At 41.7% G+C, this 26,914-nt stretch overlaps 1 protein-coding gene across 1 annotated transcript in view; it reads right to left on the bottom strand.

The window, feature by feature from the left end:
- The window catches only part of PKHD1 (PKHD1 ciliary IPT domain containing fibrocystin/polyductin), a 448,252-nt gene that overhangs the window by 298,786 nt on the left and 122,552 nt on the right, over positions 1-26,914 (bottom strand). Inside the window, exons 35-36 of the mRNA XM_052647828.1 lie at positions 22,629-22,785; positions 1,886-2,098 (exon numbers count right to left, since the gene is read on the bottom strand). Of these exons, the coding sequence (XP_052503788.1) occupies positions 1,886-2,098; positions 22,629-22,785 (370 nt within the window). The remainder of the gene's footprint in view (positions 1-1,885; positions 2,099-22,628; positions 22,786-26,914) is intronic.

Raw genomic sequence — 26,914 nt, 5'->3', positions numbered from 1 at the left:
CATTGGAGATCATCACTGCTGTGTAAACAGACAGAAGCCCCTCATGGATCTGGGCTATAAGATCAATATAAGTGCTTGCTGATGAAAATGAGAAGAAAAAGGTACTGCTTAGAAGTAGAATACAAGAATCAATATTGTAGGTGTTTTGAATTTCTGTCTAGATATTTGTGGGCTTTTCAGCCTTACAAAATTCACTCCCAGTGTGTATCTCTCTAGCTGGTCCCTGGTCAGCATTTAATAAATGCTTGATGATAAGATCCCACTTCTACTCACAGTAAGTTGAAAAAAGGCAGAAGAGGGCTTTTAGTAGACAATGACTGAGGGCCACAATTTTTAATGGACAAACCGTTGATATCGCAAAAAGACTGACTCCTCAGCATAGCCACATGCCATGTCTAGAACAATTACCCTGTGAGAGGTAGCAGAGTCCTGTTTTGTTATGTCAGCACAGATATTCCAATGTATAAGATACCACATTTTCTCTCCAGAAACCCAAATCAGGCCACTATCTGGTGCCTGTATTTTTTATCTGCCTTTGGCTCATGTCATGTAATAAAATGTTTATCAGTACCCACTGAAAGACATTCCATGCACATTATGTTATACTTACATTTTCTAGTTGATGCTAAGGGTTATCCTGGCACACAGAGTAATTTCCTGAATCTCAAGGAAAATAAAAATGTCTATTTTGCAAAGTGCAATGAGGTCAGCAACAGGCAAAAAAAATTGTAGCAGAAACACACTATAACCTAATATCTGTTTTTTTCCCCAGGAATCTATAAACACCAACTTACCTGTAACAGGATTCCAGGGAGAACTTCAACTGAACCCCATTCCCAGGAGGGGAAAACAGCAACAACAACAACAACAAGCTTGCCTGTTTGGTCTGGGATGCCACCAGTGTACACAGCCTCCCGTATAGGCTAAGTAACAGTAAGTAACCCTACTGGTCAGTTTTCACTAGGTTAAGCCACAGTTACAAATACAAATCTCAGTCATTCATGACAACAAAAGTTTATTCCTCACTCAAACACACAGGAGTGGTAGGCCGCATGCAGCTGTGCCCAAGCTTAAGGGACTGCCCCTATCCCTACAGGAGATGGTGTATTCTCAAGCAGAAAGAAAACAGAAAAATGTTCAAAGTATTACACGGATTCTTAAAACTTCAGTTTGTCCATGAACTACCTCATTTCTGCTCACATTCCATTGACCAAAGCAAGTCCAAGGTGAAGCCCACTCTCCCTGAGACAAGGAAATATGGTCTACCCACAGGGAGGAACTGAAAGTTACCTGACAGAGAGAAGAGGTGTATAATCCTCTTGCAGAAAGGCAAGCGAATAACTGAGAACCATAGTACATTCTGCAGTGAGTAGCGTCACAATTAATATTCCTTATTTACTGGTATAGACGGACTTATTTGCAAAGCAGAAATAGAGGCACAGATGTAGAGAACAAAGGTGAATATCAAGGGGATGGCTGGAGTGGGAGATTGGGACTGACATTCACCCTTGATACTATGTATAAAGTAGATAACTAATGAGAACCAGCTGTATAGCGCAGGGAACTCTACTCCGTGCTCTGTAGTGACCTAAATAGGAAGGAAATCAAAAAAAAGAGGGCATATATGCATACATATAGCTGATTTACTTTCTATACAGCAGACACTAACACAACATTGCAAAGCAAATACTACAGTAAAAAAATAATAATATTAAATATTCCTTATTTAAGGAAACAGTGCCCGAGCTTTAATTCACTTTGTTGCTTCAGCAACTAACAGCCAAAGAGATGTAAGTAGTTTTACCATTTTCCGCATTGTCTGTACCTTGGCTAGACAAAGCTCCGCCTCAGTTCCTCTGTTCCTCTGGCCAGTTGCCTCACTCACCATGAAGGGAAAGAGTTCCATGCCTCACAGCCAGGAACTTGACTCCATATGGGAAGAAGCGGGCAGAGTAGGAGCTTCCATAGAGTTTGATCCGAGCTTTGCCTTGGAAGGGCTTGTCCTCAGATCCAATCTGGAGTTCTCCGCCATCAGAAACAAGGATGGAGTGTGTCCTGAGTTCGATGGGTCCCAGGTCCAGGAAGATCAACTTCCCTCCTAAGAGCCAAGAGAAGACACTCAGTCTCTGGGAAGATGAGGCTCACCTTCTTTTGACAGTTATAATGTCTGATGAAACTGTCTTCACTTATATGATCCTGCTGAAATTTAGATTTATCTCACCTTCTTTCCTAGAAGCACAGTTGAGTCATCTGACATTAAGAAGCAGAAGCACAGTATTACTAAGTCAGCTTAGGTTAGCTATCACAATTCACTGCAGCGTTATTTACAGTGTTTTTAGTCACAATAACCTAAATGCCTAGAAATTTAGGAGTAGCTAAATAAGAAATGAGATCACCATTTCACCACGTAATAGCAGCTTAGAAAATTAAGTTTAAAAAAACAGGGAAACAGTAAACAGGAAATAGGAATAGAAGAAAATTATGCCACAATTATAAGACATGGTAAAAGGAAGCGTAATTAGGCAGCATTATGAAATGTTTTGCACTTTAGCTGGCCAACATCCATTATCCTTTTCTTTGGATATGCTCAGTCTCTCAGTCATGTCTGACTCTTTCCAGCCCCATGGACTGTAGTCCGCCAGACAACTCTGCCCATGGAATTTTCCAGGCAAGAATACTGGGGTAGAGTGTCATTTCTTACTCTATTTCTTTGGACAATAGACCCTAATTTCCACAAGGAATTATTTTGCTCCATTGAACAGAGCTGAGTGGAACTGTCAATCATGGTGCCTTATCCTACCATCAACTCTGTCATGATTTCCTTGCTTCCCAAGGAAATCTGGAGCCAAAGGAAAGGGGAGACTGGAAATATTTGATTCTTAGTAATTCCAGGGGTTGTCTCTTAACAAGCCTGAGAAGAATCCCTGTTTCTGAGACCCTCACCTGCCAAGTCCCTCCAAAAGGCCACCTCTTTCCAACACCTCAGCCTCTGTTGTCTTGATGTCGCTTTTTCAAAAATGGCAAATTGATCACACTCTAAGATGACCGACCCAAGAAGCAACTCTCCTTTGGTGACCTACAGGTTTGGTGCTTAAAAAGCACCATAATCCTTACCAGTCTTCCAAAGGGCCTGCTGGCAATGCTGATTTTAAAGTCTGACTTTAATTTTCCTTTCCATTGTCATTACAATGACAAGAAAAATCATTAGAAATGCAGTGAGTCCCACGTCAAGGAATTGATGCTTTCGAACTGTGGTGCTGGCGAAGACTCTTGGGAGTCCCTGGGCGAGCAAGGAGATCAAACCAGTCAATCGTAAAGGAAATCAACTCTGAATATTCATTGGAAGGACTGATTCTGAAGCTGAAGCTCCAATTCTTTGGCCACCTGATGCAAAGATCGGACTCATTGGAAAAGACCTTGAGGCTGGGAAAGATTGAAGGCAGGAGGAGAAGAGGATGACAGGATGAGATGGTTGGATGGCATCACTGACTCAATGGACATGAGTTTGAGCAAACTCCAATAGATAGTGAAGGACAGGGAAGCCTGGCATACTGAAATCCATAGCGTCGCAAAGAGTCAGACACAACTGAATGACTGAACAGTAAGTGAATCCTTCTGTGAACAAGAGGGAAGAAATGCGACCTGTGGTGCAGGCTACCTTCTTGCATTCACTAGAACATTTTCACTCACAGCCATGTGGCATTAATGTCCCAGATCTTCAACTAGTGGAACATGAGTTGAACAATGGGTCCAACAATGGGTCGCACCATTATCAATAGTCAGGAAATCTGAACTGAGATGAACCATGATGGAGACAGAGTATTGAATCAGATACCTGTCCCCACTCTGGTATTGGCCTCTGAATGACCCTCAGTAAGTCTCACAAAATTGCTGGGCCTTGGACTTTTCAGTTTCCAAATCTGTCCCACTCAGTGCCAAGGGATAGTCTGTTTGCTTCTCAGTGGCATGTGGAACAGAGTTATGCATCCACTGAGGCTCTTCTGTCTCTAGAACACTTGACATCTACATCCACAAAGAACACAGTCAAGTGTGCATTTGACACTGATGGAGACATGGACCTCTTGTTCTCCAGACACCACCTACACTGCAGGGAACTTTGACTCTCTCTTGAGAAAGAGATTATCTGCACAGTGAGGAATTCAAATGAGATGATGGGGAAAACAAGGGAACTGACATGTATTAAGCACATGTCCTATGCCAATATCATTAGCGATGTTGTCTGAAACAACCTTTCCAAACAAGCCTAGGAGGTCAACATCACGCTCTGTATTTCAGAGCAGATAGTGGGCTGGGGGCAGCAGAGCGAGCACTAGAACCCAGGACCACCTAACAGAGACACTCACGTTCTATCCACTTTGCAAACCCTACCAGGTAGCTTGTTCATTAATTAGGAAATACTTTCCATTAATTATTTCATTAATTTCATTATTTATCACAGTTACTTTTAAGAAAAAAGACATGTTACTTATTTAGGTAAGTTTGCCTATGGCTTGTTTATATGAGGCTTATTTTAATTTTATTAATGTAGATATACCTCACTTCATTCTGAAAAGGATTTGAGGCAGATTACAAGGATTAGTAGGTAAATTTATAAATCGGGGATGTGCCCCTTGTACTATCAAGTAAAATATTAAATTGGTAGAAATTTGAAAAAGTCATTTACTGATGAGACCTAATAATAACACTAATAGAGGGAGAAAAGCTCAGCCCCCCAAAAATCATTTGCATTGGCAAGAGTACTATAAGTAGGAGTAATTAGTTAATGTGATTCCCTGCAGAAAAGCCTTCCTTCTTTACTTTATCAGTGGCAAGTATGTATAAGGAAGTCTAGGTAAATACGGAAGAAAGTTTGTTATGAAATTTGGGACTTCCCAAGTAGTGTTAGTGGTAAAGAATCTGTCTGCCAACGCAGGAGACGCAAGAGACTGGGTTTGATCCCTGGGTCAGGTAGATCCCCTGGAGTAGGAAATGACACTCCATGCCAGTATTCTTGCCTGGAAAATTCCATGGGCAGAGGAGCGTGGCAGACTAAGAGTCAGACATGACTGAACACACATTTGTGGAATTCAGCTAATTTTGGATGAAATAATTGTATGTGATAACCAAGGTAAAAGCTTCTTGGTGTAAAAGAACAGGAGGTTTATATTCAATCTACCTGTGTGCCAAGGCCCCAAGTGTTTCATTGCACACTTTATTAGCTTAAGACCAATATATACCGAGCTGCTTTAAAGAAGAGTTCCTTGAATATGGGAGGGAAGTGGGAGGACTTTATTTCTCCACTTTATAGAGCTTGACCCCTTTCTGAAAGCTGAAATAAAGAGCAGGGCTGAAATCAGCCTTTGGCTCTGACCCTGACACTGCTTGTTATGATTGTTCATGAAAGCTGAGTACGTCCCACGAGTGACCTTGGGTAATTTTATAAAAATCAATCAACCATCATTATTGTTACTTCCCCTCCAAAATAAATAAATGAACACAACTTTTTACATGTAATCATTTGTTTCCATTAAACGTCTCTTTTATTTCTTTTAAAGGGAAGTAAAAGAGACTTTTAGCAGCTAGGGAATGTTTGCAAAGTACATCAAAACCTACTTTGGGCTAACCCCACAATTAGCCATCCTCTGTAATAACCACAAAATGATTTGGTGTGCATGAGTGTGTTTTAAAGAAAAACAAATACACAGTTGTAGCTATTTTCCCCATTACAGAAAACACTTAGAGTATAAATATTATACCATACAAGAATATACTCATCAAGGGACTTCCTTGGCAGTCCAGTGGTTAAGACTTGAGATTTCACTGGATGGAGATGCCTGTTCAATTCCTGGTTGGGGGACTAGAGGGCTTCCCTGGGCTCAAATGGTAAAGAATCTGCCTGCAGTGCAGAAGACTTGGGTTCAATCCCTTGGTCAGGAAGATCCCCTGGAGAAGGGAATGGCTACCCACTCCAGTATTCTTGCCTGGAGAATGCCATGGACAGAGGAGCCTGGTGGGCTACAGTCAATGGTGTCACAAAGAGTCAGACACGACTGAGTGACTAACATGTAGGGAACTAGGATCCTACATGGCACCGGAAAAGAACTGGCTTCTATCCCAATTCTTTTCCTGTAGTCTCCTTGGAACCCTCCCCAGTAGGGCTTTGCTTGGCCATTCCACCAAACCTGATCCTATCGAGGTCACAAGTGGCAATCACACAGCTGAATCCAAGGCTGAGTGCTCAGCACTCACCTTTGCTGAGCACCCATGGCATCTGACATGCTTGCTCAGTCCTTCCTTGCTGCTCCATCCCCCGGCCGCCCAGTTCTGTGCTCTCCTGGATCCCTCCCCAATCCCAGCCTCTCCTCCCGGCCTCCTCTGCCTGATTCCTCCTGACTGTCCCAACCACTGACCCTTGAAATGTCACAAGACTCAGTCCCTTGATCACTTTTCCAATCATTCTATGAACATGGCCTTGCTTTTCTCACCTTGTCTTAAAGTTTCAAACGCCATCGTACACTCATCGCCGATGACTCCCAGATGACTCCCAAGGCCCACTTCTGCCCTCAGTTCAAGATTCGTAGACCCATCTGTTTCTTGGTATGTCTATACGGATGTCTCAAAGTTTTCTTGACTTAGAACATGCAAAAAGTGAGCTCCTTGTCTTGCCCCATTTCCATAAATGGCAACTCCATCCCTGTAATTGCTCAGTTTGAAAGTCTTGGAGTCAACATTTACTCTCTCACACACCACAACCGAGGCTCCAAGAAATCTTGTGCATTCTTCCTTCCTTAACATCCCTGTGATCCGGCCCCTTCTCACCACTTGCATGTCCATCACTGGGATCTAAGTGACATCTCATCTCCAAGTAACCATAAAGCCTTGTAACTCAGCTCTTTGCTCTGCCCCTGCCCCAAACCTAGGGTCTACTCTCAAAACAACAATGTGATTTTTAATGGAAACTTCATCACATCACCTCTCTGCTGGGAATTCTCCAACAGCTCCCACCACACACAGAGTCAAAGCCCACCAAACCCAGCAGGGCTGGCCCTCTCCGGCCCCCTCTCCCCCATCTCCTCCCCTCAGCCCACAGTCCTCTGCCACTCCTACCCTTGCTCCCCTGAAGCACAGCCTCTGCCCTCACTGTGTGCAAATCCCCCAACCATCACAAACCACCACCCAGCCCCTGATCCTCCTCCCCTGCTGCATCATTCTCCATGCAGCTCAGAAAATCTAACGCAAAATACAATACGACTGTTTTCCTTATGAATGTAAACTCCAAGAGAACGAGAATTTGGGTGTATTTAATTCGCAGCTGCAGCCCCTGTACCTAGAACAGTGCCTGTCATACGGGGAGCTTGGAAAGCAGTCACTAAATACTTGTGAGATAAATAGGAGTTGAAGTTACAGAAGAGAATGAGGTCTCCCTAGGCAGACATGTAGAGTGAGAGCAGAAGAGAGACAAGACTACAAACTAGCATTTACAGACCAGACTAAAGAGAGGAAGTAGAATGATCTTTCAGGTGAGTCAGTGAAACAAGTGAACTGGGGAGGAATCAAAAGGTTGGGGTGGGTTCCTGGAAGAGCTTTACGAACTAGGAAGGTGGCAGATGGCAATGGCAAACTTAGTGTCATTTTGAGGAGGATCTGAGGGCAAAGGGTGCAGAAAAAGAGTACACTCGGTTAGGACACATGTGCCAGGTAATGAATGAACTTGGGGAGAATGACTCCCATTTTAAGCAGAAAGAAACCCAGAGATGTATGGAGGCAAGATGCAGGGAGAAATCTGACAATCCCCAATTCACTAGAGCAATCTGTGTCACCAAACTAGATTATTCATGTACTCAAAGCTTGAACTACCTAAATTTTCAGATGTAAATTATCCAGTTTGCTTATCCACTTAGATGAGCCTCCATTCAGTTTTTTGCATCAACTCTGAATAATTCCTTAAAAATGTTAGCATCCTGTATTGTTACCTTTCCAGTTATTCCACAGGGGGAGCCTATAGAATTCTCTTCCCCTGGAGAGTTAGAGATGATCATACATTCAGGATGGATGGGTCCTGCTCTCCCTGGATAAGGAGGGTGGGCTGAGTGACGGGGCAGAGCTGGGGTACTCGGCTGCACCCTACTGTGCCCTTCAGAACTCTGTTGCTATGCAGGTAGGTGTCAGGAGAAGGTGAGGAAGAAGAGAAGGCCAGCATTCAGGGAAGGCATCCACAGCCCAGAGCTTGCATTCTGATGGGGATGCACACAGCTTCCTTTGTTGGTGAGATCCGGATTAGGCTTGTGCCTGATCCACTGGAGCAGAGCCTGGAAGCCTTCGAGGTGGGCTTGTCCCCGGCCAGAGAGGCGGAAAATCAATTTGGCTGGCAAACGAGAGCCCCCAAGAGCTCAGTGCACGCTCCATAATCCTATCCACTAGCAGCTCAGGAAATAGATGCCGGGGCTCTCACATATTCATGGGGGAGGTGAGGCATAAATCAGGCTTTAAGGATTGGGGGCAAAGGCAATGGACTCTCTGGCTGGCTACTAATTAATCAAGCACAGAACACCTCAACCTGGCAACCTGGGAGTCACACACACACACACACACACACACACACACACACACACACAGAGGCTGCTGCTGCTTTTCCAGAGTCTTTTTCATTTCAATTAAAATAGATATCGGAGGAAATTCTCCCCTTTAGCTGAGGCTGCTTATGCATCCCCCTGTTCTTCCTTTAATTAAAAAACATGCTTATTGCAATACTTGCCAGAATCACTTTAACGGTATTTTAATTGTAATGTCTCTGCCTGATTAAAAAAAGAAAATATGAACCAGAAAGTGTTTGCAAAAATGTTCTCAGGATGCAGAAAGAGAATCACACACCTCCTCGAATGGGTGCCACATACTAATTCCTTAATTAGCCTGGCACTGCTAGTCAAATGGGCAATATGGAGGAGAAAACATATCGGAAATAAAATCACTGACACAGAGCCATGAAACAATAGCAGTCGGGAGAATCATTTTCATCAGCTCAGATTTCCCTGGTAGGAGAGACAAGTGCATCTAACTAAAATTCCACATTCAGGACAGGCACATTCAATGCAGCCAGCAAGATTTCCATTGCCCTTTGCAAAGGGTCGCATAGCCTTTGGGAAAAGAGTAGCTGGACCAGGTTAATTGGTTTCCAGTCCTGACAATCCTATATGGCTTCCTCTGTTGTTTTAGGCTTTATTTTATGCTCACACTCAGTTGTGTCCGACTCTTTGCAACCTCATGGACTGTAGCCTGACAGGCTCCTCTGTCCATGGGATTCTTTCTTTCCAAAAAAGAATATTGGAATGGGTTGCCAGTTCCTACTCCAGAGATCTTTCTGACCTAGAGATCAAAGTCGAGTCTCTTGCATCTCCTGCATCAGCAGGCATCAAGTTGTTTCAGGCTAGTAGTTCTCGACTTGAAGTGAAGTGAAGTGAAAGTTGCTCAGTCGTGTCCAACTCTTTGCGACCCCATGGACTATACAGTCCATGGAACTCTCTAGGCCAGAATACTGGAGTGGGTAACCTTTCCCTTCTGCAGGGGATATTCCCAACCCAGAGACTGAACCCAGGTCTTCCTCCTTACAGGCAGACTCTTTAGCAGCTGAGCCACAAGGGAAGCCCAAGAATACTGGAGTGGGTGGCTTATCCCTTCTCCAGTGGATCTTTCCGACCCAGGAATCTAACTGGGGTCTCCTGCATTGCAGGTGGATTCTTTACCAACTGAGCTATCAGGGAGTGTACAGAATCACCCAGAGGTCTTAAAACACAGATTGGTGTGTTACCCCACCCCCAGAGTACATTTGCTATGGGGTCCCCAAATATGCATCTCTAGCGAGTTCCCAGATGATGTTCTTGCTGCTGACCAGGGAACACACTTGGAGAATCACTGTTCTGGGTTAATTAAGCTTGTTCTATGTGTCTGTTGTCTAAAACAGGTTGAGAAATACAAGACTGGAATTGCAGATTAATTCACTTTGTCATTCAACCAACATTTGCTATTATTTCCCAGTCCTTTTTCTAGGTGCCATGATAAAACTGTAAAAAATATAGTCAGTACTTCCAGAAGGTCACAATGAAGTTTCATTGCTCCAAGTTAATACCCTGGTTTTAGTGAACTGGTCAACTTCACAGATAACCTAAAAAGATGATGGCTCAGCATCTTACTGTTTCTATAAAACTTAAAAATCATGAAGATATCTTTTTTTATTAATTAATTCTATACTAATTACAAAGGGTAAACATATTATGGAAGGGAAATATCTAAAGTTCAAAATATTCAGATGTAAATAAGTACCTTTGTTTATAGCTACTGTAATCAATTACTGCTTAACTAAACCTTGATTTCCATTCTTCCTCCAGAAAAATCAAAATTTTCTTTTACCAACAAATTTTCTGATATTTGAATTCTGAAGGCCCTTAGCTGGGTTTCTAAAAGGTCACTTAAGACCTCAGAAAGAAAGGAGAAAACAGGGGAAGAAAAAATTGTCTTTTCCAGGCAGGCAAAAATCTCCGTAGCTACCAAGTTACTCATTCATTGAAATAACTCCTTCCTTCTCTGTATCAAAATTCAATTAGCACTGACCCAATCACATTTTTTCTAACCAGTCATGAAACCTGATATATTTCTCTTGGCAATCTGTTTATTTAAAAGGTTGGGGGCTGGGGAGGGAGGTTTCAGAAGGAGGGGACACATATAGTTATTTATGACTGATTTTTTTTTTTTTGCATGGCAGAAACCAACATAGCATTGTAAAACAATAATTGTTAGATTTTTAAAAATCATTATTTTTTTAAATAAAAGGTTCCAAATATAATTGTTCTCTGACTATTACAAACAATGATTCACCTACAACATGATAATTTTATAAGTGAATGATAACAGTCATTTCCTCATAGTATTTATTTAAAAAATGAGAGTACATCCTGCCTTTCCTTGACCCCCAGGAATATTACAGTACACGGGAAAAGATAGTAATGAAAAGCTGCCTTCGGTATAATTTAGCCTGCACAAAAATTCTAGATATATAAGCATTCCTGATTTCCAACTTCACTCCCAGTATGGACAAACAGGATGCAAGAATCATTAATCAACAAATGAGGTAGAGAAGGTAAGGGGAGACCAAGTCCCGAAGGACTCTGCAAACCATATCAAGGAGTTCAAACCTAACGTAAAAGGCTATTAGAAAGTCCATGAAGGGTCTTAAGGAAGGACAATTGAAATATTCATCTTTTGTTACTGAAAACATTGTAGCTTCTGTGCTGGGAAGGGACTGGTCCCTTTCAATAGCATTTTTCATGTTACAATATCCAAGTTGTCAAGACACAAACTGTAAATTGTTTAATATCTATCCATCTGTCTGTCTGCCCATCTACTGAAAGCATGTCCTTTCTCACAGCAACGGCTTATCTTTCATTTAAGGCTAATCAAGTATGTCTGGGACTGTTCTGGGGAGGTAAATAAAGTAAGTCATGTCTGATTGGGAGAAATAAGGGGTTTCAGAGCCAAGTGTCCCCCACATGAAAAAGCCTTTGTCTCTGATCTCCTGATACACAAGTAGTAAATGAAATTGGTCACTGTCTGGACTAACCCACTAACATCTGAGGATACCAGGAAGGGCTCTCATTACAGCAAAATTCATAGCCAACATGAATCTGACTCTTCAGGTCAGAAATTCAGTCATTCAATTATTATTTGAGTACCTACTATGTACTAAGAGTCAGACACTACTGAGCAACTTCACTTTCACCTTTCACTTTCATGCATTGGAGAAGGAAATGGCAACCCACTCCAGTTTTCTTGCCTGGAGAATCCCAGGGACAGGGGAGCCTGGTGGGCTCCCATCTATGGGGCCGCACAGAGTCCGACATGACTGAAGCGACTTAGCAGCAGCAGCAGCATGTACCTACTACATACTTGCTCCTTGGAAGAAAAGCTATGACAAACCTAGACAGCATATTAAAAAGCAGAGACATTATTTTGCCAACAAACATAGTAAAAGCTATCATTTTTTCCAGTAGTCATGTACAGATGTGAGAGTTGGACCATAAAGAAGGCTGAGTGCTAAAGAATTGATATTTTCAAACTGTGGTGTTGGAGAAAACTTTTGAGAGTCCCTTGGGCATGCAAGGAGATCAAAATAAGTCAATCCTCAAGGAAATCAACCCTGAATAGTCATTGGAACGACTGATACTGAAGCTGAAGCTCCAATACTTTGGCCACCTGATGCAAAGAACTGACTCGTTAGAAAAAATCCTGATGCTGGGAAACATTGAAGGCAGGAGGAGAAGGGGACAACAGAGGATGAAATGGTTAGACAGCATCACCAACTCAGTGGACATGAGTTTGAGCAAGCTCTGGAGATGGTGATGGAGAGAGAAGCCTTGCGTGCTACAGTTCATGGGGTCACAAAGAGTCGGACACGACTGAGTGACTGAACGACAACTACGTACATGAAGATATAACAGTCCAGGCAATACTGAGCAAAAACGGACCTGGATCCTTTTTTCCTTAAGTTTACCTGCCTAGATTGCACCTTCTCAAAAGGTAAAGGGCAGTAACAACACACCCTAATATTAAGCTTTTAAAGAATTTATATAAAACTAATTCATAAAAAGTTACATGATATATATATATATATGAATGATATTAAGTTCTCAGCCTATTAAAAATTCTATCACTAGCCCACTTAGCTTTGGATACAAGCAAGGTCCCCTCATAAAATAAGTAATACCAACTTGTTGCCAGGAAAAGACTGACACATAGAAATGCACAAAATTAGGGGAGTTAAGGATGGATTTCCCAGAATTTAGGTGAGTATTTTCCATTGCTAACTTCACCTGACTTCCCCTTTTAAGGTCAGTGTGTAGCCCAGGCCCTTCTGAGAAGCATGCTTGAAACTATGGGGAAAATGTGTTCTAACCACACTTCCCACTGGGGGCTATGAATGAGCAACATTAACAGCCAACACAGATTTATACAAGCCACTCTCCTCCTGCAACGGGAGGGAATCACCATCATTTCCATTTTACGCACAGATCTGAGGCCCAGAACTTCACCCAAAGCCCCAGGAGAGTCACGGGACTGCCTCACATTTGAACTCAGGCCCCTAGTTTGCTGACCAAACCCCAGACAACCATGTTGTACCATCTGTACACGGTCATCCCATTTCCTGCCTTGAAGGGTAGCTACCTTTCAGCTGCAAGAGAGTCAGTTCTCTCAGTTCTCCTTTTGCAGCCAATTGGTACATGTTATTTCAAATGTATCCCTTTGAAACAAGTTGTATCAGCCCACAAAGCCCTCCCATGTTGATCAAGACATTATAGTTAGAAAGAAAGAAAAAACATTAATACAGCATATTTCATTTGTATCAAATGCCTTCATATGGATGAAGCTGCTGTGATGAAGTCTTAAAACTGCAGGCACGGGGTAAGGTGCCCAATGACTCCCACTGTCCTGATGCACAGAGACACCACACAGATGTCCCAGGAAGCCCTGTTTCATAACATTTCCAGATTGCTCCATTGTAAAGCATTTTGTGAAGCATGCATCTACTGAAACTGAGCCTAGTTTGGTTCTAACAAAAAGGAATCAAGTGAAAAACCCTGGGATAAAAAGGCTGTGCTGGCTACAGCTCTTAATACCTCAGTCTGAAATCTTCAAACCATGATGAGGATGAAAAAAACTGTAGGAGACACAGAGAGTCAACAAGTACATGAAAAGATGCTCAATATCGGTATAAAACTGGAAATGCAAATGAAAACCACAAGGAGATACCATATCACACCTGCCAGAGTGGCTATTCTCAAAAAGAAAACAAATAACAAGGCTTGGCTAGGATTTGGAGAAAAGGAAACACTTGTGCCCTGCTGGTGGGTATGTAAGTTGATGCAGCCACTGTGGAAAACAATATGGAAGTTCCTTAAAAAATTAAAAATAGAACTACTATATAATCCAGTAATTCCACTTCTGGGTATTTAGCTGAAGAAAACAAAAACACTACTTCAAAAAGATATATACACCTCTATGTTCATTGCAGCATTATTTACAATAGCCAAGGCATGGAAACAACCTAAATGCCTATTAGTATATGAATGGATATTTAAAATGTGATATTGCATGTATACATACATAGAGAGACAATGAAATATTGTTTAGTGATAAAATGTAATAAAATGAAATATTTCCATTTGAAACCACATGAATGAAACTTGAGAGCATAAAGCTAAGTGAAATAAGTCAAAGAAAGATAAATACCATATGATCTCACTTACAGAGGAATCTAAAAAACAAACAAACAAAAGCAGACAAATCTGAGCTCACAGATATCAAGACCAGATTGAGGTTAGCCTGAGGTGGGCAGTTGAGGGGTAGGTGAAATCGATGAAAGGGGTCAAAAGGTATACACTTCAGTTATAAAATGAATAAGGCATGGGGATGTGATGTACAGCATGGTGACTACAGTTAATAATCAGTCAGTCAGTTCAGTTGCTCAGTCATGTCCAACTCTTTGCAACCCCATGGACTGCAGCACACCAGGCCTCCCAGTCCATCACCAACTTCCAGGGCTTGCTCAAACTCAGGATCATTGAGTCGGCGATGCCATCCAACCATCTCATCCTCTATCATCCCCTTCTCCTCCTGCCTTCAATTTTTCCCAGCATCGGGATCATCAATGTTGGCCATGAAAACTTCCGGTGGAAAGAATGAACTACTATGCACATACTGACATAGTTTATAAATTGTTCACATGAAGAAAGTTCTCTAGGCATGTGTTATGCAATCAAATAGCTAATACATGCAGTCAGGGCAAAAAGGAACTTAAGACAGTAAAAGTCGAGGTAATTTTTTGGATATAATTAATTAAAACACTTTCTTCATTTCATTATCAATTCAAAAAAATTTTTTTAATTTTTTTGGCTTTCATTAGTCGCAAGTGTCTTTAGCCAAAATTGAAGCACATCAGTTCAGTTCAGTTCAGTCAGTCGTGTCCGACTCTGCAACCCCATGGACTGCAGCACACCTGGCTGCCCTGTCCATCACCAACTCCCGGAGTTTACTCAAACTCATGTCCATCAAGTTGGTGATACCATCCAACCATCTCATTGTCTACCATCCCCTTCTCCTCCTGCCTTCATCTTTCTCAGCATCAGGATTTTTTCCAGTGAGTCAGTTCTTCTCATCAGGTGGCCAAAGTATTGGAGTTTCAGCTTAAGCATCAGTCCTTCCAATGAATATTCAGGGTTGGTTTCCTTTAGGATTGACTGGTTTGATATCCTTGCAGACCAAGGAACTCTCAAGAGTCTTCTCCAATACCACAGTTCGAAAGCATCAATTCTTTGATGCTCAGTTTTCTTTATGATCCAACTCTCACATCTGTATATAACTACTGGAAAAACCATGGTTTTGATTATACAAATCTTTATCAGCAAAGTAATGTCTCTGCTTTGTTATATGCTAGTAATATTGTACTGCATATTTGAAAGTATAATAGCTAGGAGAATGGATCTTAAAAATTTCCATCACACAAGAAAAATATTTGTACCTATCTGTGGTGGCTATTGTAGTGATCATTTTGCAATATATACAAATATCAAATCATTATTCTGTATACCTGAAATTTACATTATGTCATCTATACCTCAATAAAATTGTTTTTAATTTTTTTAAAAAAGAAACTCTGCAGTGAACCCGGTAATGGGCCAAGAGAAGATGCTTCATCTCAATAAACCAAGAATATGCATTGCTACACTGTAGAAATCCCCAGTATAACAGACTAAAATGGTCTGCATGTCCTCAAAACCGTGAACGTGAAGAGAAAATGAAAATCTTTTTTTTTTTTTTTACTTTATTTTACTTTACAATACTGTATTGGTTTTGCCATACATTGACATGAATCCACCACGGGTGTACATGCTCAGCCATGTCAGACCCTTTGTGACCCCATGTACTGTAGCCTGCCAGACTACTCTGTCCACGGAATTCTCCAGGCAAGAATACTGAAGTGGGTTGCCATTTCCTTCTCCAGGGGATCTTCCCGACCCAGGGATCGAACCCAAGTCACCTGTACTGCCAGCAGAATCTTTACCATCTGAGCCCCCGAGACCACATTCCCAACTGCACCAGAAAAATATTCTTCCACAAGGTCAAAATACCAAGGAGAACAGAGGCAACCTAGTGAATAACTGCTACTTCCACCTCTGTATTCTTCCCTCTCCTTGCTGTTAGAAAGAAAAAACACTTTAGTATGCTTTTTGAAGATAACAGAGGTAAAAGTCATCTGAGGTCTTCATTGCCCAGCTAATTCTTTCAGTAATTCAGTTTGCTTTGTATATAGAAGCAACCGCTAGCTGTAAATAAAATTGCAACCTCGGCCTGACATCCAGCCATCTCTTTGGTTATCCCCTGCAATCCAAAAGAAACAACTAACATGAATCAAATACTTACGCTGGCCCAAACCCTGTGCTTAGGGTTTTAGAAACATTCCCTCATTTAGTACCCAAAACGTCTACAGGAGTTGGGTGATCCAGTGTAGTTTGGCAACACAACAGCAAGCAATAAATGTCAGCAATTTGCTATCACTACTGCTGTTATTAAAACAGGTCTTACTCTAAGAGGAGAAACTTCAGTCTCACAGAGTCTGTGCAACTTGCCCAAGGTCACAAAAGCCAGTAAGAAGCACAGCCCAGATTCAGATTCAGTTCTTTCTGGCTTAAAATCCTGCCAGGCATTTAACTGCTTTGTATACACCACTAGACCAAGAAATAGAAAATCACATGAAAGGATGCCAGTGCACTATTAAACAGCACAAGTTTCTGCTCCAGCCTTGTAAAGTGACGGCACTGTGCGTAATAAGAAACTACAGAACATCTTCCTCTTGATAGCCCAACGCCAAGGGACAAGAGGTTTCTAAAGTTCATCTTCCCCTAATTGACCCTTTATTAATCATTAGCTCTAGGCCACTTGACATCAAGCGGCTTGACCACCAGGACAGAGTCATTGCTTCATTCAGAAAATAAAGATGCTTTTCCAGCGACAGACCACAAGCCCCAAATCCTTGCCCAGAATGCATAACAGCGCAGACGAGACGGTAACATTCCATCTTTGTTATTATGGCTCATCATAATTACTTGGAATAAAATAATAAATTTTAATTCAGCGATGCCTATGGCCGTTGGGCATCTTAACATAAAAGAACGAAAAATATAATTAACTAAATCAAGGCAATATGCCTATTTCCATCCCAGCTCATTAGTATTAATTGATTGGGTTAATTCTCTTTTGTGTTTAACAGTACCCCCTAAAAAATAGTTTTTAAAAAAGGAACGAAGGAAGGAGGAATGGAGGGAAGAAATTGAAATGGTAAACAGACAAAAGTTCTAGGTCTTTCACTAATTAACATGAAATATTAAGAGAGAGAGCTAAAGCTTTTATCATGGTCACGAAATAATATGTCGTTTTCCCAAAAAGTTTAGGAGTCAGTATATACAGCAGCAAAAATAATGCTGAAAACTTAGTCTTTGGAGGCCATTTTCCAACTGCCTCAAAGAAATTTATATAATCCTCCTTTCTACCATAAGGTATGCTTAAAAGAAAAAAAAAGTTCTATTTTATACATGGAACTATACAGAAGGCACAGCTAAGTTCAGAATTCTCAAGGGCCATATGTATAAGTGTTAGTTTTCCTGACGGAGAAGCCTGGTCCCTGTGTATACTAGGATTCTGGTTTCCATGAGCAGAAAAATAATATGGAGGATGAAGTATCTTCATTAAGTGGTTCCAAATGTAGTTCTCAGGTGAGCTAGTTTCACTTCTGTTTAGCACTAATCTCTTCAAAGTGTGTACATACTTCACGTAGAATATTTTCTTCATAATACTGGGGAAATGGTTTACAAAGTACTTTCACTATAATATCTTCTTTGCTAAAATCTTTTGAAGTCATTATTTTTTGGCTTGAAATCTTTCATGCTTTGTCTCATTCCATGGATGGTGTCAAAGACCAAATAAAATGTCACAGAGCTATGTTTCTGGTCATGAATGGGTATGAAAGAGATGGTAACAGATACTCAGAGAGCGAACTGCTGTTGGATTTTTCTTCTCTTTCAAGTCCTTTCAGTCCTGTTACAGACCAAGAGAAGATGTTAGGGGTTTAGAACTATGCCATATCAACCAGAGTTGAGAGCTGGAGCTCTTCCCCAGGGAAAGCATTCTTCATATGCCTTTTAGAAACAGAAAAATAATTTAGCAGTGGATTTTAACTCATGAAGATATACTTTTATATATATGTGTGTATATGTATATATATGTGTATGTATGTGACTATATGTAAATTTATGTACCTATCTCTGGTGACTATTTATATATATATACTAAATTTATATATATATATATGTACATATGTATATAGATAGATTTCACTTGCACAACTAAGGACAGTAAAAGTAAATTAGTTGAGAAAAGTGATGCTCAAGAAAGCAAGAATTTAAAATTTATCTGAGACTTCTTAAATTTCACCCAGGACCTGCATTTTGCGCCATTTCATTTGTCCATCCACTCAACAATCAGTACATGTGTTTTGAGCCCTCATCATGGGTCAGCCATGGTCCTAAACACTGAAGAGACAGCAGTAAATAATTGATGGAAATTCTTTGCCTTTTTGAGCTTATCCTAGCAGAGGAAATAGACTGTATATAAACAAGTAAACTTATAGTATGTCATGTGGTGATGGTAAGTGCTATGAAGAAAAGTGAAGCAAAAGAAAAGGAGAGTAATGGGATTATTATACTTTTAGAAAAGATTGCCAGTAAGTCCTCTGTAATAAGTTGACATTTTCTCAAACAGAGAATGAAATGAGTGAGCTAGTCCCATGAACATCTGGAGGAAGAATATTCCAGGCAAAGGGCATTATGTGCAAAGGCCTTGAGGCAGGTGTGTTCCTGGTATATTCACAGAAGAGCTGGATCAGAGTGAATGAGGAAGACAAGGTCAATGAAGGGATCTGAAGTTTAATAATGATGTGAAGCTTATTCCTAATGAAATGAGAAGGCACTGGGGTAGAGGTAGGTTGAAAAAAGAAGTAATAAGATCTGAGATATTTTAAAGGATGTGGATAATAAGTTATTGGGGGTTATTTTACTGTACAGCATAAAAGTCAAATACCAATTACTTAAACACATGAAGGCATATTTTTCTATCACAAAAAGTGACTTCAGAGGTGGGCAGCCCCAGGTGCCATGCTAGTATGCCACTCAGAACTCATCATGGTCCTGGATGTCTCCATTCTTCTAGTTCCCCATTCTTAAAGTGTCAATTCATAGTCCAAGATGGCAGATAAAAATGTAGCAATCATATTTACATTCCAGGAAGCAGAGAAGAGGAAGAAGGAGGGACAAGTTGGACACACCTCCTGCTAGGTCAGCCCTACTTTAGGACATGTCCTAGGTGCCCTGCACCATGCTTCCCCTTACACCTCACTGGCCAGCTTTTAGCCACAGGCTGTCTACTCACAAAGGAGATGAGGAAATATAGCATTTTAGCTGGGTATACTGCTGCCCCAAATAAAAACTTAGGTCCCGCTACTAAAGAAGGCCAAAAAATTAGAAACATAGAAAGCAACAAAGAAGTTGTTTGAGATGGTCCCATCCAAAAAGTTATGTTGATTAGGACTGCTGCTGCTGCTGCTAAGTCGCTTCAGTCGTGTCCGACTCTATGCAACCCCATAGACGGCAGCCCACCAGGTACCCCTGTCCCTGGGATTCTCCAGGCAAGAACACTGGAGTGGGTTGCCATTTCCTTCTCCAATGCATGAAAGTGAAAAGTGAAAGGGAAGTCGCTCAGTCGTGTCCGACCCTCAGCAACCCCATGTACTGCAGCCTTCCAGGCTCCTCCGTCCATGGGATTTTCCAGGCAAGAGTACTAGGTTGGTACAATGGGACACGTGTTGGAGATTCAGCCAACAAGAGTCACTGATGGATTGGTCATGGGATATGAGATAAAGAAAGATGTCTAGGATGCTGCCAACACTGGCTTCCCACGTGGCTCAGTGGTAAACAATCCACCTGCCAGTGAGGAGCCAAAGGAGACATGGGTTCAATCCCTGGGTTGGGAAGATCCACTGGAGGAAGAAATGGCAACCCACCCCAGGATTTCTTGCCTGGAGAATCCCATGGATGGAGAAGCCTGGTGGGCTACATTCCATGGGGTCACAAAGAGTCAGACATGACTGAGTGACTGAACATGCATGCACTGGCTAGCAAGCAAGATGGGGAAGTCCCTCCCACTTTGAGTCTGTGCATATATTGATATCTACACAATCAAAACTTGTCTCAGGGACAAAGACATGCTTTTCACCACCTCTCCACTAACTCTAATCTTACATCCTGGACACTCGGATTATTCCCATCCACATCCTGCTTCTACAACACGTTTTATCTTATTTTCTTTTAAGATTTTTTTAATGTGGACCACTTCTAACATCTTTATTGAATTTATTACAATATTGTTTCTGTTTTATGTTTTGGTTTTTTGACCATGAGGCATATGAAATCTTCCCTAGCCAGGGATCAAACCCATACCCCTGCTTTGGAAGGTGATGTCTTAACCACTGGACCATCAGGGAAATCCTTACAACACATTTTAGAACGAGACATTTTACTGTCCTATACTTGCTGCCCAGCTACTTTTCCTTTAGTAGTAATGCACATTATTTGTATTAAGTGTTATACTTCACTTCTTCTTATGTGTCATACAGATTTCCTAGGCCACTTAGTAAGTATTCACAAGTCATCTGTTGCACCAAATTTCATCTGTATCCTTTCCCAGGTCTCATACTTTCCAGAAGCTGTGACCCATAAATCTGTAATGAAAATCTCAATTTCTAGGCAACCCTGTTCCATGCCAACAACTCCTGTTTGTACAGAAACTGGTGTCCACCGCTTACCTTCACAATCCTACCAATGGTCCTACTTCCTAAGAGAGAGGGGAGACCCTTCACATAACAGTCTTTCCCTCTCCACAGGATGAGGGTTTGTCCTTCTAAACCTAGTCACTTATACTAAATAATGAGAGTGAAGTATTGAACTGGGAATACTTAGGAAAACCACTACTGAAAGGTGACAGGTTGCAGTAAGTATCTGGGATACTTGGATCCTGAAATCTCCAAGAGTGGAAGTTAGGCTGTGCATCCACCGGCCTCTGCCTTCCCCTTCCTCTCTCCTTTCCCTCTGATGCCTCTTCTCCATCTTTAGTCTCTGGCCCTGGGGACAAATACCATTCCTTGATGGAACATTTACCTGGGACTACCAGGAAATCCAGACACTCAGATGGGCTGAGTTTGGCGACTTTATGCTTGGAAACTTCTCCCAGATGGTATCAAGGTTAGGAAAAGACCCTAGAGTGCCTGACGGGCATCCCATCCTCCAACAAAATTTGACTCCTGTGGTGAGAGTCCTGGTTAAAGGCTTGAAAAGAGCATCTTTTCCCTGAGCTGAGACTTGAAGTCTGTAATTTTCCTTTGTCGTTGCCAGTGCTTAGGTAGCTGCTAGCTGTCAATAAGTCAGCACTCCCCATAGCCACTGGCTACACACATGCACACACCACAAAGACAAGTCAGGAACCCAAGCTCACAGACCCTTTTCCTAAAGGGTACTAATTAAGTGATTTGCCTGAAAACTTCTCCTTGCTGCCAGAGGGGGAAAACAAACAGCTTCCAGAGTAAAGAATGTAAAATTCTTAATGAGTCCACCTTTAAGAGATGGGTAGTCACACTCCACCAGCTTATTCCCTGGAAAATATTTTATTCTCCCTCATATAGCCACCCTCTTACTTTAACAAGAACAAATGCTCCTATAAATGTTAAATATATTTATAGTAAAGAACGGTGCTTTAGTGCCGTTTTATAGATCTCCATAACTAATCACATTTCCCAAGTAATTTTCATTTGCCAATGAACAAGAGTCCCTTTGATAACCATTCCTTATTATCTACTACTGAAGTAGGCAATGATTTTTATTCTCATTTAACAGATAAGGAAACAAATGCATGAGGAGGTGGAAAAAACTGACATAGTCACTTGGTGGTGGGGTGGAGGAGTTAAAATTTGAATTCTCAATCTCTCCCAAATTCCCAGACCCTAGAGCTATGAGGCCAGTTTTGCAATAAGGAAGCCTATTTATATGACTTTCCACGGGACCAGGAAGTCAAAACCACAACAGGGTATAAGCATGAAGGCACTGCCTTCTTGGCAGGGAATTTCAAAGGCAGCAGGATTAACTGATTTCAGAGCCTTTTGCTATATTGTGGGTGCTGCCAGGGACAAGCATGAATACAAAGGGCTTGAATAAAGAAGCATATTCTTGGAGAACACTGTTTACCCTTTTGTACTTGAAAAAGTAAAATAATCAAGCTCTGTGTTTTTAAGAGTCAAAAGAAAAGGCTTTCGTTTTGAACCCTCTGACCACTTCTTCCTTTCATAGTGAAATCTCAATTTGTTCTGAGAATAAATTGTCAACCAGGTGCTGGAACTTATCCAAAATGTCCCCCTGACCCCTGCCTCTAAAATGACAGGATCGTATGTAATAATGCCACCCCCATCTCCAAACTCCGCTAACCTTTCACGTGGAGGAAGTTGAGGATGCTGGTGTTGGTGTCCAACAGAAGCAGCTGGCCCTTCTCCACCGTGACGTTGTCGCCCTCTTGTGGCGGTCTCTTGGGAAACCAGCTGTGAGCCCTGGACCACCTCCCGCAGAATTGAAAGATAAAGTTGCCCTGGAAAACAGATTTTGTTATTTTATTTTGCTTTATTTAAAAGCAGGATAGTCTGGGTGACCCATCAAAACAGAAACTCCTTAAACTCAAAATAATTTAAATTTAATTTTAAACCTCTCAATAAAATGAATCAGCTTCCTACAACTAACTCCAAAAGGGGAAAATACAGAAGGGGCAAAGTTGTAATTGAAGGGCCTCTGTGTTCAGCCTCTGGAGTTCTCCAATGACATACTGCTAATGTTTTCTTAGCTATTCCCCCAGCACAGCCCCGTTATACCTAACAGATGGGACTGGTTCCATTTTTTATTTGTACAGACATATATCGAGTCTTGGACAAAAAGTCATAAATAGGAACAGAGAGAAATAAATGGGTGGCATTTCACTTTATGTAACTGGTGCCATTTTTCACAGGCCATACTGCAAGTGTTTCTGTTTTGTAGGAAAACTCCTCTCTCCATGTGTTCAGATCCATCCTTCTACTTTGCCTCTTTCGATATTATTGTTGCCTTTTCCTCTGTGCTAAGGGCATCCCAGGCAGTAAAGCTCATGCATGGGAAAAACATCAGCTGACTTCAGATGACAACCCAGAACCTTTGAGGGAGGAGCCAGGAGCAGGACTGTCAGAAGCCCAGAGAAGGAAACACTCTTCACCCCACTCAGTCTCCCTCTCCGAGCTTTGGGTTCCCTGTTAATTTATGGTCACACTGAAGTCATGTGGTTTTCCAATGAAGGATGTGAAAAATCGCAGAAAGCAGTATCTAGCTCATGAAAGAGGCAGTGAACAGGTCTAAATGTCCTGTGCAGCCAGGGAACTGCAACTCTATGAATATAGTGGAATCCTCTTGGAGAAGGTGATTAGCTCAAGGTCATACAGATGACAAGTGCAGGCCTCTCTCCCCACACTTCTTCCCACCCAGATTCCAACCTAATGAGAAGGCCGGGTTCCTATAAAATAGATGCCTAGAAGGTCCTCTGGTAAGGTGTTAGAGGCAGATGAGAGAAGATGAGAGAAGGGGAAGCATGTTTATAATACCAATAACTGCACCTCCACAGAGAACAGTGCCCTGGAGTGTTTCAGACAGAGAAAATAGAGAAATGTGCTCCTAGGAGAGTCAGCAGATTTTCCAGAGGGTGTACTGACCCCCAGCTCACTAGTCCCAGATTGTACTGAACCTCACCACCAACAAAGCTTGGGGATACGGAAAAGTAGGATCTTTTCATTTTCTGCATCTACGCAGGAGATATAAGTCAGTGAGTCATCCCAATTTAAAAGATGGCAAGGCATTAGGCACAGTGATAAGCAGTCTCAGCACTATGGGGGGAAAATAAGGTGTAGTACCCGGGCATTGTTGTGAGCTGTATGAAACATGCCCACAGGATAAGCATCCACAGACTCAAAAAGTAGAAGAGAAATTTAGCACTCTACCGATCTCACACTGAAGCTAGGCACAGGGAGGTAAAAATACAGAAACATCTCCTTATAAGGCTAGACATTCTACATTCACATAATACTTTAATTCACTCCTGTACAATCCACAAAGAGAAAGGGGGGAGGGGTGACGGGAGGAAATTGGAGTGGAATAAAGTGGTGAGAAGATGGAAAAGACTGAAAGATGGTAAAGACAACTCCAGAGACGGTGAACCAGATTATCTGTAAATCAGCCCCGAGTCACTATGACAAAATATATGAAAAGCAAAAAACTTAGATTTCTAGAAGGTCAATGATGGAAAGGACTCTAGAGAAATCCTATCCCTTTATTTAAAAAAAAGATACTTCGGACTGAGTTTCTCAGCCTAGAGCTGTTTGAGGTGGAGCTTCCTTCAGTGTCACCAGAACGGAGCCAAAAGCTCAAGAGGGGTAAATGAAGAGCTAGGAATTAAGATACACACTATTATATCTAAAGCAGATAAACAATAAGCACCTGCTGTATAGTGCAGGGAACTATATTCCGTATCTTGTAATAATCTAGACTGGTCCCAATCAGGAAATGAATACGTCAAGGCTGGATACGGTCACCCCGCTTATTTAACTTTTATGAGAGCACATCATGAGAAATGCTGGGCTGGATGAAGCACAAGCTGGAATCAAGATTGTCGGGAGAAATATCAATAACTTCAGATATGCAGATGACACCACCCTTATGGCAGAAAGTGAAGAAGAACTAAAGAGCCTCTTGATGAAAGTGAAAGAGGAGAGTGAAAAAGTTGGCTTAAAGCTCAACATTCAGAAAACTAAGATCATAGCATCTGGTCCCATCATTTCATTGCAAATAGATGGGGAAACAATGGAAACCGTGACATACTTTATTTTTTTGGGCTCCAAAATCACTGCAGATGGTGACTGCAGCCGTGAAATTAAAAGACACTTGCTCCTTGGAAGAAAAGTTATGACCAGCCTAGACATCATATTATAAAGCAAAGACATTACTTTGCCAGCAAAGGTCTGTTTAGTCAAGGCTATGGTTTTTCCAGTAGTCATGTACGGATGTGAGAGTTGTACTATCAAGAAAGCTGAGCACCAAAGAATTGATGCTTTTGAACTCTGGTGTTGGAGAAGACTCTTGAGAGTCCCTTGGACTGCAAGGAGATCCAACCAGTCCATCCCAGAGGAAATCAGTCCTGAATATTCATTGGAAGGACTGATGCTTAAGCTGAAACTCCAATACTTTGGCCACCTGATGTGAAGAGCTGACTCATTGGAAATGACCCTGATGCTGGGAAAGATTGGGGAGGAGGAGAGGATGACAGAGGATGAGATGGTTGGATGGCATCACCGACTCAATGGACATGAGTTTGAGTAAACTCCAGGAATTGGTGATGGACAGGGAGGCCTGGCGTGCTGCAGTCCATGGGGTTGCAAAGAGTCGGACATGACTGAGCGACTGAACCGAATAATCTAGAATGGAAAAGTATCTGTAAAAGAATATATATGTGTGACTGTGTTTGTATATATAGTGAGTATGAGTGAAGTCACTCAGTCGTGTCTGACTCTTTGCGACCCCATGGACTGTAGCCTACCAGGCTCCTCCCTCCATGGGATTCTCCAGGAAGGAGTACTACAGTGGGTTGCCATTTCCTTCTCCAGGGAATCTTCCCGACCCAGGGATCGAACCCAGGTCTCCCACATTCCAGGCAGACGCTTTAACCTCTGAGCCACCAGGGAAGCCCTATATATACAAGTGTGTGTGTATATATATATGTATTTATATACACATATATATTTATAAAATGTGCTATGTGTGTTAAGTCGCTTCAATTGTGTCCAACTCTTTTCAACCCTATGGACTGTAGCCTACCAGGCATCTCTGTCCATGGGATTCTCCAGACAAGAATACTGGAGTGGGTTGCCACGCCCCCCTCCAGGGGATCTTCCCAACCCAGGAATCAAACATGTGTCTCTCATGTCTCCTGCATTGGCAGGCGGGTGCTTTACCACTAGCACCACCTGGGAAGCCCTTTATTCAGTGTGGTACCTTTTAAACAGTTCTCAATGCTAAGCATTAACTTTTATTTATTTTTTTTTTAGGTGTTTATTTTTTTATTTTTTTATTTTTATTTTTACTTTATTTTACTTTACAGTACTGTATTGGTTTTGCCATACATTGACATGAATCCACCACAGCTGTACATGCGTTCCCAAACATAAACCCCCCTCCCACCTCTCTCCCCATAACATCTCTCTGGGTCATCACCGTGCATAAGCATTAACTTTTAAAAGACCTAAGCTTCTCTCTGCCCAAAACTTTTCCTTACTATAATAAAGGTATCTTGAAATTATATAAAATGTTATCGATAATTCATGCCTATTACAAAACAATGACTAAATACTAAAGGCCTAAAACATTAATGGGCCCTCACGTGTCTGACAGCACCTTGGGAAGCGGAAGAGTCAACCATCTCCACGATTTCAAATTGTCAGGGAATCCATGGTAATATGTATGCTGCCATAAGAATTTTAGCTCTCTATTTTCATTGCAGACACAATGGTAGTATAATTCCATTCCACGGGCTTCCTAGGCAATAATTGCATGAGACAGAGGAGGTGGCCCACTTCCCAACATCTTTATCCTTCCATTCCTATCATTTTGATCCAATCAAGCAAAAAAGAATGCCAACAGTATCATTAAAA

Source organism: Budorcas taxicolor, chromosome 11, assembly GCF_023091745.1.
Source record: "Budorcas taxicolor isolate Tak-1 chromosome 11, Takin1.1, whole genome shotgun sequence".
Classification (NCBI taxonomy): Eukaryota; Metazoa; Chordata; class Mammalia; order Artiodactyla; family Bovidae; genus Budorcas; species Budorcas taxicolor.
This window is presented reverse-complemented; position numbering and strand designations above follow the sequence as displayed.